The 13,504-nt window shown below is 29.4% G+C and overlaps 1 protein-coding gene across 3 annotated transcripts in view; it reads right to left on the reverse strand.

Annotated features, from left to right (window-relative positions):
• LOC129965481 (bromodomain-containing protein 8-like) overlaps positions 1 to 13,504 on the reverse strand; it is a 60,735-nt gene that overhangs the window by 12,079 nt on the left and 35,152 nt on the right. For all 3 annotated transcript variants that reach the window (XM_056079388.1, XM_056079390.1, XM_056079387.1), the window contains 7 exons: positions 12,645 to 12,783; positions 12,194 to 12,387; positions 10,044 to 10,143; positions 7,823 to 7,959; positions 5,670 to 5,778; positions 3,292 to 3,389; positions 467 to 720 (listed from right to left, as the gene is read on the reverse strand). In XM_056079388.1, coding sequence (XP_055935363.1) covers positions 467 to 720; positions 3,292 to 3,389; positions 5,670 to 5,778; positions 7,823 to 7,959; positions 10,044 to 10,143; positions 12,194 to 12,387; positions 12,645 to 12,783 — 1,031 coding nt within the window. The remainder of the gene's footprint in view (positions 1 to 466; positions 721 to 3,291; positions 3,390 to 5,669; positions 5,779 to 7,822; positions 7,960 to 10,043; positions 10,144 to 12,193; positions 12,388 to 12,644; positions 12,784 to 13,504) is intronic.

Below are 13,504 nucleotides of genomic sequence, written 5' to 3' on the forward strand. Positions count from 1 at the left end.
GTAGACACATTTTCATTTACTATTAGTAAAGATAAATTTCTTTATCCACAAAACACAAATAAATAACAGAAAATAACTAAATTATTCAAAAAAAGAAACAGAATTAATTAATTACAATAATAATAATACAATTTTTAAAATGCAGATGAGAAAGAAAAAATATTTCAGATTATACTAAATAACACATCATTAAGCAAACAATTTTCTTAGAATATAAAACAAATAAAATAAAGACAATGTTAAAAAAAGCATAATTGCTTTTAAATAAAAATATTCAATAAGAAATTTAAGAATGTTCTTAAAAGACTTATGTAAAAAATTTATCATTACTGATATTTGCAGCAAAAATGGTTCTAAAACTTTAAAGCAATGATAGAAACTGATATATCTTCAAAATTTATTACAGAATTTCATTTAAAAGTTGTATGGTTGAAATAAAAAAAATTAAATTAAAAAAAAACCCTACCTCTGAGAAACAGCTTCAGAACTTTTTGGGCTAACAATATGAAACCAATCTTGTTTTCCAAATTGTGGAGTTTCTTTATTATCTTTATTTTCATTTGCTGAAGGAGGTGAAAACTCCGTAGTGATTGAGTCTTGGAATGATTCACTTCCATCAATATCATCAATCTGTTTGTCAGATTCAGCAGCATTTGAAGAGGAAGGATGGCTATCACTGGTTTCAATCTCCATATCTGTAGATGCTGCAGGCACAGGAACCTAAATAAATAAAGTTAATTGTTTAAAGTTGAATTATTAAATTAAGAAACTAATTTATTCACAGAGAAAAAAAAATTAATATTAAAGGTCTAGCATTCTTTCTCCTACGTTACCTGCAGCCAAACCGAATAATGATTGCAGCTCATTTCGTTAGATTAATAACAATGAATCAGAATAATATTATTAAGAATTTTGAAAAATCCTTTTTGCACAAGACAAAAATTTATTGGATAACTTATTAATTTCTTTGGAATGCATTAAAAATAAAATTATTTTATAAACATTATATGAGAATAAATAACCTAAAAAATATCAATAAATTATATATAGTTCTTGTTCAAAAGAAAGAAACTAAGAAGAAAAAGAAAGGAGGGGGGGGGGGAAATGACAGCCTTTTAATTATCATACCTATTCTGATACAACGGGTTTTTTAGGCTGAATGATTTCAGAAAAACAATAAGCAAAATACATGAATGCATGGATTCATATTCTATTTAAATCTTTATATAATTGTTACAAAACAGTCCTTTCACTATAAGAATTTAATAAATGCAAGTTTCAAAATTTAATAATAAAAATAAAAAAAATAACATTAACACAAATGAAGTAAATATATCGTCAGAAATTAAGAATACATATTAGAAGAATGAACATTTTATGTTGTAATATGCATTTAATAAAAATTTTATTTCTAGCAACCTGCGTGCATGCCAACAGCAAACTGCAAAAGACATTTATTAAGATATAATACCTTTTATAACGATTAATTTATTACAACATTTGAGTTGCTAAAACTCACCTTAAATGAGCTAAAAAATCCAATCATATTTTTTTGCTATAGAATGAGACTATATAATATGAATATGAAATTAAATATTATAGATAAAATATTATGTTTTTTTTTAATCCACCTTATTGTTGTATTCTTTTTCAAACCTATTTTATTTTTACTACTAATCAATTCCTTTTTTTTCAACTTCAATTAAAAATAAAATATGCATTTTTGAAAAAGGAACCAAACACATAAAAAAAATTTATTCATTCATGTCATCTTAAAGCAAGGCAAGAGAAAGAAAACCTTTGCTTTTTTTTCTCTATATACACTGAAGTGCCAGAAAATCTGGTACACCAATCTAATATCGTGTAGAGAAACCACATGTATGCAAAAGTGACGCAACATGGCGTGGCATGAATTCAACTAATCTGTGAAGTTATTCTGTAGAAAGTTCACGCCATGATTTCAGCAGGGCTGTCCACAAAGCCATGGGAGTGCGAAGTGGTGGAGATCTCCTAAGGACAGCATGTTGTGCAAAATATCCCAGATATGCTCGATAATATTAATATCAGGAGAATTGGGTGACCAAGAGAGGGAACAAAATTTAGAAGGGTGCTCTTCAAGCCACTCGATAGCTACCAAAGACCTGTGATGTGGCACATTATCCTGTTGGAACTGTCCACGTCTGCCAGAATGCACACAGGACATGAATGGATACAGGTGGTCAGAAAGGATATTAATGTACCATTGACCTGTAATGGTTGAATCTAGAGGTATCAACAGTCATATTTCATGCCAACTGCACAATATCCCATATCATCACAGAGTCTCCACCAGCTTGAACAGTTCCTTGCAGACATGAGGGATCTGTTGAGTTTCCTCCACACCCATCCACCCGATACAAGTCTTTTCAATCGTCGATAATCCCGTTTCTGTCAAGGTCTTTTTTTGGCGGAACTATTGCCAGAGAATTGAAGTTTTACCAGAAACTTGATATTCCTTGAAATCATCCTTGAAATGGTTGTGTGCGAAAATCCAAATTTTAACACTACTTTGGAAATGCTGTGCCCATCTCTCGTGCACCGACTATTAGTTCCCATTGAAAATCACTTAAATCTTGATAATCTGCCATTGTAACAGCAAGATTCAATATAATATCCTCCTCAGACACCTGTTGTATTATATATGCACTGTCGACAACATCGCATTACGCTGATTGGTTGAACACCTCTATTATTTGCACATGACCTGCTATATCAGTTTTTTTGGCTCTTCAATGTATATTGTACTATATATTATACTATTTTTTTCCTAATTATGAAATGATATTGTAGAACACAATAAATAAATATTATTTTTGTAATAATAAAATTAACTTTCTTAAAGAGAAATGGCATACATTTATTTAAAAGTAGTAAGCATATTTAGATACTAAGGTCTGATTATATTCTCAAGGTCAAATACAGAAAAATACGTTTTAATTTTATTTTGCTAAAGTACAGTCACTGAGATAATCGAGGATAATTAGAAAGAGTGAAAACTGTATACAGGAATGAAGCTTTTGAGAACTGGGAAAATGTGTCTTCTTTGAGACTATATAGAGGAAGATGAATAACCCTTCCCACTTTTTTTCAGCTATTTTCTATCATTTGTTTATTTAGCTGCAGCCATTTCAAAAAAAAAAAAAAAAGGAAAACCAGAACTGCCCAAAGTAAATATTTGAAGGATAAACTCATAAAAAAAAAAGAATTCTTAATTATTTTACAATATCAAAATATTATTTTAAAATAAAGTACTTTTTCTTCAAGAGCATTTTTGTCTTGGTTATTCACTTCTTCTGAATCTCTGGATCCTGTAGAAACATCTTCAGCATCAGAGCTCATAACTTTTCTTTCTAAAATAAAAGTAAAAAACATACATAAAAATAAATACTCATCTAATTTAATAAATACATCAATCCAAAATTAAAATAGCAATTTTTTAAAGCATCCTTTTTGACAATCTTAAAAATAAGTTTTTCTTTAAACCTTGCTTGTTTTAATTTAGAATATCTGCAATTTAAGATACTAAGATACAATGGTCATCAATAAGGTTATATCACCATTTGTTTACAGCAATAGTTTAAAATGTATCCACACACACCCTACGTTAACTATGATGTCATAATACATATTCATTTATTTACATTAAAAAAAAGAGGATAAATTGCATTCTCTTGTTGCAATTGACTACATAAACCAGGAAACACTTTAGGTTTTAAAAAGTGTATAAAATTAACTCTTTCATGATGGGTGTATCATATATGTATAACCTACGAATGTCTCTCACAACCGGCGTACCACCCAAGTGCTTTTAGAAATCGAATTCATGGAACAGTGATGCATAAGTGCACTTTAAACTGGAACAATTTTTAAATGCCATTAGATGGCTCCCTGTGTCCTTTATTTTTGAAATAAATATAGTTTTATTATCCTGAATTTCAGCTTGCTCATATTCAGCATGACTTCAGTATTTTACTCATCAGTTATTGCGAGTGAGGGTGTAAGAGTAATGTAAATAGACAGAACTGAATTGTGTAATTTTCCACTTGATAGAATCATTCGCGCTTCTGGTCTCCCTCGAAATTCTTTTCCTAGTAACCATAACTAGGTTTGAAATGATGGTTTTAGGTTTTATCATCAGTTCTGTTGTATTTTGTGAAGCTTTTGGAAACATTTTGTGCACTTTCCATTTTATTACAGAAAGCCTTAATTTCTGTTTATTATGGCAAGAAAATGCTATTTGTCAGAGGAAGAATGTGCTTGTATTATGAATGAACTGATAATCTAAAAAGGTAGCAAAAATGATGACATTAGGACTTTATGTTTTTGATATTTTTTTTTTCAGCGTTAGGTTTAGTGACAAAAAACTCAAGTTTTGTCGGATGATTCACAGAATCAACAAATGAATGCTTTTGCATTTTCGTATGATGATTCCTTTCATGCATGTATTCATCGATATATCTAGGATAGAGGCCTCCCATCCCGAAAGTGTTAATAGAGATAGTAAGTCATAACATGCTGCAGATAATTGTTTTGAGACAAATTAAAGGATCAAAATATTTGGGATAATATATTCCCTCAAAACCATAACTTCTTCACCAACAAAGTGGAACAGTTATTATCAAACAAGATTCTTGTATATCATATTCTAATCAATTATCTGCATAATGGAGCAGGAGATGTTTTTAATTCAGTGAAGGAAGTTTCTTTCATTAAGATGTCTAATACTGATGTTCTGGGGCTTATAGCAATTATAATTTCAAGGGTTTCAGCAATCATTATATAGAATTATCAAGTGTCATCTAGAGTAATGAGCAAAGTTTAAAAATGTGAGATCCGAACTTCTGTTTCAGCATCTTAATGACTGAAAATTTTTCTTATGCATGCAAATAAAACTGTGCATGAATAATAATGAACATTTTATTATGTTATGTGCATTTTAAGATGGTTTGTAAAAAAGAACAAGGAGCTGAAGTCTGCAATTTTCAATATATTCTCACTTCATAGAACAGCTGAATATCTACTTATCCAGATTATTATAATTTATTGCATATTATTTTTAAAAATCAGTTTTGCTCATTTGTGTACATTTTAAGCTGGTTTGTAACAAAGATCAGTGAGCTGAGGTCTGAAATGTTCAATATATTCTTAAGACAGCTGGATATCTGCTTATCCAGATTATTATAATTCGTAGTATATTTCTTTTGTCTGTTTTATCAGTTTCATACATCTTGTTCTCATTAAAACTGATTGATTTTCATTGCATTTACAAATAAACAAAATAAAATTGTTCTTACTAATAGTCAGGGCAAATAATCAGTGAAAACACAATTGAATTTTATCTTTATCTATTCAAGTGAAATTCAAAGTTTTTGGAACAATATATTAATTGTATGAAGATTCATGAGCACAAGACTCCTAAAATAGCACAAATTCCTTGGTGTTTAGATTTATCTAAATGTTTATCATATTTTAATAAAATTCATTAAAATAATTTGATAAAAAATATTTTATACTATCTGTCCTATCTTGTTTGTATGGAAAATTTAACATTGGATACCGATGATTGATGTGATGTGTAATGAGTTAATTTATCAAACAAATCACTGATATAGCTAAAAAAAATTTAATACCTTTGCCACCTGGTATAGTTTTGCCAGCAAAATTTCTTTTTGCTGGCCATACTTTCTTCTTTAATGATTCTGTAATTTTTGGTGTGCGCCTATTATTCTCCACCATAATCTGAAAAGAAAAAAAGAAAAAAAAATAAATAAAATACTATTAATAAAATGTATATGCATCTTCAATAAAATTCTTAATCCTTTTATCTTTTGATCACTGGTCTGACTCATATTGCTATTGATTTAAAGAATTACATGATAGTACATCTATTTCTTTGACATTAAATAAGAATATAGTTAATAAATATATTATAAATGCAGGGGTGTTTGTGGGACCCCAAAAAATCCCCTGAAACTTTTATGGACTTACTACCGGCATTTTGGAGTTTCGAGAAGGGGGGGGGGGAGAGGAATGAAAAATTACAATTGTGAAATATTGAATGACCTAATTATAAAAGTTCAATGAATTACTTTTTTTGCAAAATTAATAACCATAAATTTTTAAACATATAAACTACTACATTTTATGCAAATATTTTAAATTACCTGAATTAATTCTTTAAAACAATTATCTAATTTCTGCTGCTTTTTTTTATTTTCTGATGTTTGTGGGCTTGTCTTTCTTTTGTGGTGAACTTCATAATTGCAGGAAGATTGACTTTTATTTTCCTCATTTACAGTTGAAGAAATTTCCTCGAGAACTGCACATGCAGAGGTAGAAGCAGTTTGCTTTTCTGCTAATGTAGAAGGTTTTTCAGAGACTTTTATAGGTGACTCATCTGAAATACATGTTTTTAAGTCCTCTTGATATGTTTTCCAACTTCTGTTCATATTCAGTAAGAGATCTTTGTGAATTGGATCAGTCATTGGATTTTTTGAGCCATATTTTTCACATGAGGTTTCTTTAGAAGCCATTAAATCATATTTAATAGTCTGCACTGCATCTAGGGAATCAATCTTAAGAGAGGTTCTATAGTCAGTGACAAGTGTATCCATTAAGTTGAATGCACTTTCCACTAATGGGCCATGGAAGCAGCTAAGGCAGGCTTTGACCAATTTAGCCAATGTAGGATACTTATAATCATTTGTGAAATCATCTTTTAAATTAAAAACTTTAGACCAATATTTATCAATTGTACACTTGACTTGATTTCCACTTTCATCAGATGTGTAGAGCATTTCTTTGGTGATATCAATATCACTCTGGTATAACCTTATTTCAGCTTCTACTTTTGACTTTTCATTATCACTAAAAATATGGGACATAAAAGATGATAATTTTTCAAAAGCTAATATTATACTCGTTTTACCTCTTAGCTCTGGATCTAATGCTGTAAAACTAATTAGATATGAATTTTTAAGGGGTAATTTCTGTTTCATATGCTGAAATTTCAAAATGAAATTCTCTTGCGTACATAAATAAAAAAATATTTCAATAAGAGAAACGAAAAATTTACATGTGCATCAATAAATGAAACGAAAATTTTACACAGCGGAGAAAAAAAAGTTGCGAAGCGATCAATGACAAATAGCTAATACGGCGAAAAATCCCCCTTCTCTACTTATTGGCGCCACGCCAGGAGAGATAAGACCTTTGAACCCAGAGTCACGTGATCGCACATCTGGTCGCGAAGTCTCCCTTTTTTTTCTTTCGCGCCTACTTGTCGAAAAGAATCCAGAAGAGAATGTCCGAGAAACGGGGGAATGAGTCATAACTCGCAATAAGGAAAGAACAAAAAAGAAGTTTTTTCCCCCTTTTCACGCATTATCACTGCCTTTGGAGAAAGAAAGGAAAAGTTTTCACCACACACGCTGACCTTGCGTTTTCTGCTTTCAAAGCAAACAAAATCGCCCAGATCAAAATAAATAATTCATTATTATTCCTACTTCCTTTTGAACGACGATCCCCGGAATTTCCGGGTATCGAAGTTCAAAATCCCCGGAATTCCGGGGTTTCCCCGGAGCACAAACACCCCTGTAAATGGTTTTATAGGGAAAAATATAAAAATCATTGGCACAGCAGGCACTGGTAAAAATCTGGATAAAATAAAATGCACCTACTTTCAGTTCTTTATGGGGTATATTAAAAGAATCAGCTAATATAACTCTACACTTCAATACATATAAATAATTATCAACATATGTTTGAATTATTAAATATTTACCATGGAAATCCTTGATTTGTGACATGTTTCTTCCCACTTCTTCAACTTATCTTCACTCAATACATTATCAGATGCTTCATCTGAAATTGGTTCTTCATTTAGTTTTTCATCATCAGCCAAAAACAGAGCTTTTCGAACTGAAATAAATTTGAAGTATAAAAAATTATGTAAAAAATTTGTCCAGGCATTACAAAAAAAAAAAAAACATAAATATTGGGGAATAATAATAAGAGTAGCAGAACAATGCACAAATTTTAAACACATTTTCTTCTTTACAGAATGCAAAACTGAAATATGTCATTATAAATTTTACCATGTTCTTGATCACCTTGCTAAGAGCTTAACAGATGAGCTTGAAAGTTTTAGGAAACAAATAGCAGATAAATTTGGTAACTTATATTTTGTTTCAATCAAAAAGAAATAGCTCTTAAAAAAAATTCCATTGCAAAATAGTATATTCAAGTATCTTCAGTCATGCTTGTCGCAAAACTGAAATGAATATTATAGAGAAGTTCATACTAATTAATAATCTAACAAATTTAAAGCAAATACAAATAAATTTTGGAATGAAATTATTATATATCATCCAATAATTATATTTTTAGAAATGAATATTAAAAATGGCTTATGTAAAAATTGGATGTAATTCAAAATTCTAATTCAAAATACATTAGCATGATATTGTTTTAAGTTTGATTCATCAATTTTTATTTTTAAAATTTATTCTTAATTGTATAACAGGGACAATATGTACACAAATAATATTTAATATTGTCAGAAGAGACATTATCATTAATGAAGCAACGAAAAGTATTGTGATAAAATATATTTAACAATCTACTTAAGAGTTTAGCAAAATTAGAGAAAAAATGTACGGAAGTAAAATTAACACCATTGAAAAACTTATCTTTTAAATTAAAAACAATTAAGAAAAGAGTTCCAGCAAAATGATATGCTTAAGTCATTGAGAAAAAGTGTTATAATTGTAATTAATTTTCAATTAAAAATCTAATAAAATGTTTTTTTAATCCTTTCATAATGACTATATACTACCCAAGAAGTAATTACGTGTCACATTTGGTTACTCTAGATAAAACGGCCAGCCCTGTAGAAAATTTATTTATTTTTTTAATTGATGTATGACACAATTTACAAAATAAATGCTAGCTTAAAAATGTTATAATACTTATATATATATATATATATATAATAATAAATAAAAATTTACAAACTGATTTTATTGAGAAGGAGTGAAATAATCCATGTGAAACAATTTATGGTAATTCATTTGTCTACTGTCAGAACTAATTTTTTTTTTTATTGTGTGAGAACATGATCTTATTTTAAAATGAGGTTTTAATGTCAAAAAAAAAAAAAAAAAACCAGCTATAAAGAATATGGATCTTCAAAAATTATTCACTATGAGAACTGGAGTTGTAAAAAAAAAGAAATGTTAAATATCAGAACAAAATGAAATTCCAATTAGTTTAGTTATTTTAACGTCCTGTTTTAAAGCAACACTAGGGCTATTTTGAGACGGACCTCGTAATTTTGAACTGTGGTCAGGTAACCAGCATGAGGAAGTTTGGCCCCGACGGATTTAACACCAGACCCGCTTACACAACAGTTTTTTGGTGGAATTAGGTCTCGAACCTGAAACATTCCAGTTCTGAAGCCGAGACCTTACCACCAAACCACTGCAGCAAAAGTAAAATTCCAAATTATTGAATTTAATTCTGAATTACAACCATCTACTTTTAGTTCAAATTACATTACTGAAAATACCTCAGAAGAAAGATTATGGTAGGAATATCAATATACTTTTTCAAAATATTTTGGTTAGTATATTTCATCAATTTATTTCAAATGACCAAATATGGTTAAAAATCCAACTTTCAGCAACAAAATTTATAATATAAAATAAAAATTTTGTCACATGAAGAACTTGAAATTTGCAATACTACATTATTAAAATGTATTTTTACTTTACATTATTAAAATTTTTATAATTAAAAAAATTTTTTTGCTAATGTACAATTTATCAAGGAAAGCAGCCAGGAGGTAGGCAGTAAGAAAGAAGAGCATGTCCAAATACTCTGAGTCTCTGAAAATGGCGACATAGAATATTTCATTACTTGCTGCAGCAAACAGCTTAATGATTTTGTCATCTTTACTCTTTCAAATACAGAAACATGTAATAGAGAGACATAAAAATATTAACCTTGGGATGTCTGAGCATTTGTGACTTCTGGTTTAATGCGGACAGGTGTGGTAACTTTCTTTTCAGTTGATGCTGTACTGGTATTCGATGCTTCTGATTCCTGTAAAATAAAAACATTGCAAATTAAAGCAAAATTAATTTAAAATAAAATTTAACTGTTAAAGATCCATTAAAAAATCACAGAAGAGTTTCTGTTATGATTTACAATATTAGGGCAAAAATGTAAATAAAGCATGTCATCATTTTTATCTTAATCAAAGGATTTTAAATATAACGAACAAAATTAGACTTATTTCTTAGAACTAGTTACTACCCTTCTAATAAGCAGCAGAAAGAAGTTTTGTTAAATGACAATGATAGCATGATATGCACTTAAATATTTACACTATGGAGCAGAATTTCAAGAGAAATATCTTATTTTAATTATTCTTCAACACATTATTCACTACTTAATAGATTTCACTATTATAAACATCTTTTAACCTCGATTTGTTTGTTAAAATATTTTAGCTAACACATGCTTTAATTTTCTATACACATACATACATGCACATGTAATAAATAAAAGGACATTCATTTAGAATTTCTATTTTAAGCAATTTTTTCTATCAAGCCATTTTATTTTTAAAATATACTTTAAAAACGGGGGGGGGGGGAACCCAAGATTGGTAAACAGTATTTAATTGAATATATTTCAGCAATATTTCATGTGCTTCAAGTAATCAGTGCAAAAAAAAAAGTGCAAATGATGTTAATTGTGTTAAGAGATAATATTCAGAATATTTTGAAGTGTGTATATTGCTGTACATTTTTGCTATGTGTCACAATTGGTTATCTACAATTAGTTTATTTTAATGAAGCAATATAGAAAACTTACATATTGTAAATTTATAATTAAAAACATATATGCAGATTTCTTTGTAAATCGTTTTTTTGCTCTTGGCATATTACAGGTATTGCATGTAACCAAACTCAAAAAAGATTTAACAATGAACAGACTAGAATTTACAATGTACACTAACAACAAACTTCAAAAGAAGACTTAGGAATATAAGAACTTGATCACAGTCAATTTATTTGCTTAGTAATTAAGTATAACAATAACTCCTTGAAAACTGAAGGGAGATTCTGCTCAAGGTATCAGCAAGAAATGCTTAACTTAATACACCTGATGGTATAAAAAAAGAAATAAACAGATGAAAAGACATTTGGTCAATATATTGTCACAAATCTATAATGTTGCTTCCCAGTACAGTTAATTCAAGCACTGGAAAGATCATTTACGATCAGCTTTGTTGGATGTTGATCGGATGCCGAATTAGTGGCTGGTGACAGATAACACTGGAATCTTCTAGAATTTTGGTGATAGAGCCAATAGGAACCGAGATGTGCTTGATTGTTCCAAAACTTTTTCTGTACTCCTTCAGAGACCATTAAAGGCCTGCAGTCTCAAGCATGTTTAGCCAAATTTAGTTGCATACAGAATTGTGGAAAGAGATGGCAGAATAGTTGGATCAGTCTGGTGAAGCTCAAGCATTTGCTGATATGAGCTGTGTGCCGAGTCCTGGAATTTATTGTAGAAACAGTATCAAGTCATGTGAGGAGTAGCCAGTCGTGTTGTAGTGAGTCGGCAGTTGGATACAGCTAAAGCTAGAAGACAGTGAAAAATTGTAGACGTTTGGGAAGACCGTAGAGAGTAGCTACAAAGATTCCCTCCTCCTGCTGAATTCTATCTGGCCGCTCTGTGTGCTGTGGTTGTTATTACTACTGATTACTACTTGTGGGCTACTGTTTGTTGTAGTGTGCTGCTGTGTGTTGCTTGTGATCATCTTGTGCTGTCTTCGTGCTTAATAAAAGTCGTCGTTCGTTACCAAAGGACTGTTTCTTCATCGACTAACAAATCAAATGCCATATTTCATAACAATACGCTTGGTTTCATACAAACATGCAATCATTAAAGAACAGTACATTTGCATAAACATTATATCAATTACTATTAATATTTCAAATTCAATGCTTAACTTGCAATCATTACGGTATAATAACTTTTTTAAAACAATATATTCATGCAGATAGTGTCATAAAATATATAACTAGTAAGTATTCATTCAATTAAATTAGAGTTTTTTAAAAAACAACATTGAGATTACCTGGGCAAAAGTCAGTTTATCTTTGGAATCTTCTGACCGGGAATCCTCTTTTATTCGAGGCATGTAACATAATGTATTTGATGCTTGATAGCCAACTGAATTTTCCTCTGTACTTTCGGTAAATTCATATTGGTCTTTTGGCTCAATTTGTTTAGGAGGAGCATTTTTAATAGTCTTACCTAAACCTTTCTTGCCTAGAAAATATTTTTAAAAATAAAATATATAACAAAGAAACCTGTTTATTAAGTACAAAATAAGCAGATATCAAGATATTTAATCATCATTCGAAATAAAATTAGAAAAATTTAAATAAAAATAAATACTTTGTAAATGTTTTAAAAAAAGGCACATTTTCCTAGGAAACAAAACCCCTAGTAATTTCATAGTTAACTATAGGAAAACAGGATGTAGAACAAAATTTTTAATATTAAAAATTAAAAATTTATATCACCTCTCCTTCCAGATCGCCTAACAATTGCTGGTGTTTCATTTTCGCTCAAGTCAACTTTATCTGGCGAACTCTTTTCAAAAAATCTAGGCTTTTTAGAAATAGGCGATTTAGAGTCACTTGATTTACTTGACTTCGAATCCTAAAGAGAAAACATTGAAAAACTGTAAAGTGACAATTAATTAAAATAGCAAATTTTTTTATTATTTTATATTATTGTCCTTTTATTACATTCTCCATTTGCACATTCTAAATAGAATAAAATTAAATAGTAAGAAATAATCATCTCACATTGTCAAGACTTTCCGTGTCTCACAAAATTTTACAACTTAACAAAATACAAATCTCGAAAAGCAAGAATTTTAATTTTCTCCTGAGCTATAGGAATCTAGATGAAATGATATCTAAAACCAAAAGTGACAGGTAATGACAAATGTTGTTATGCTGAATGGCAAGTATAGTAAGTTAAGAAATAAAATATATTATTTCAAATTTATGATGATGAGACAAATCAGCAATAATACTAAATTGTTAAATGCACTGTGTCTTTCTTAACTTTTAATTTATAATGATCACTCAGATTAAATTACAAGAGAAATGGATGCAAGTCATCCAACATCCTTTTTTTAGAATTTTTATTTTATAATTAGACACAATTGGTTGGTTCACCGGGCTTACTGATTGCATTTAATTTAAATTAAATCTCTTATGCAAAGCTTAATGTTTAATATTCCTTTAACAAAGCATTTTCATACTGTAATAGATATTAAAGTTATGTTATTTAACTAGTCTTCCACCTTTTCTATTTATAGTGTACATGAATTTGGTAAATGAAGTTGAGTACTGAGATATCACAGTGTAAA

Source organism: Argiope bruennichi, chromosome 4 (genome assembly GCF_947563725.1).
Source record: "Argiope bruennichi chromosome 4, qqArgBrue1.1, whole genome shotgun sequence".
Lineage (NCBI taxonomy): Eukaryota > Metazoa > Arthropoda > Arachnida > Araneae > Araneidae > Argiope > Argiope bruennichi.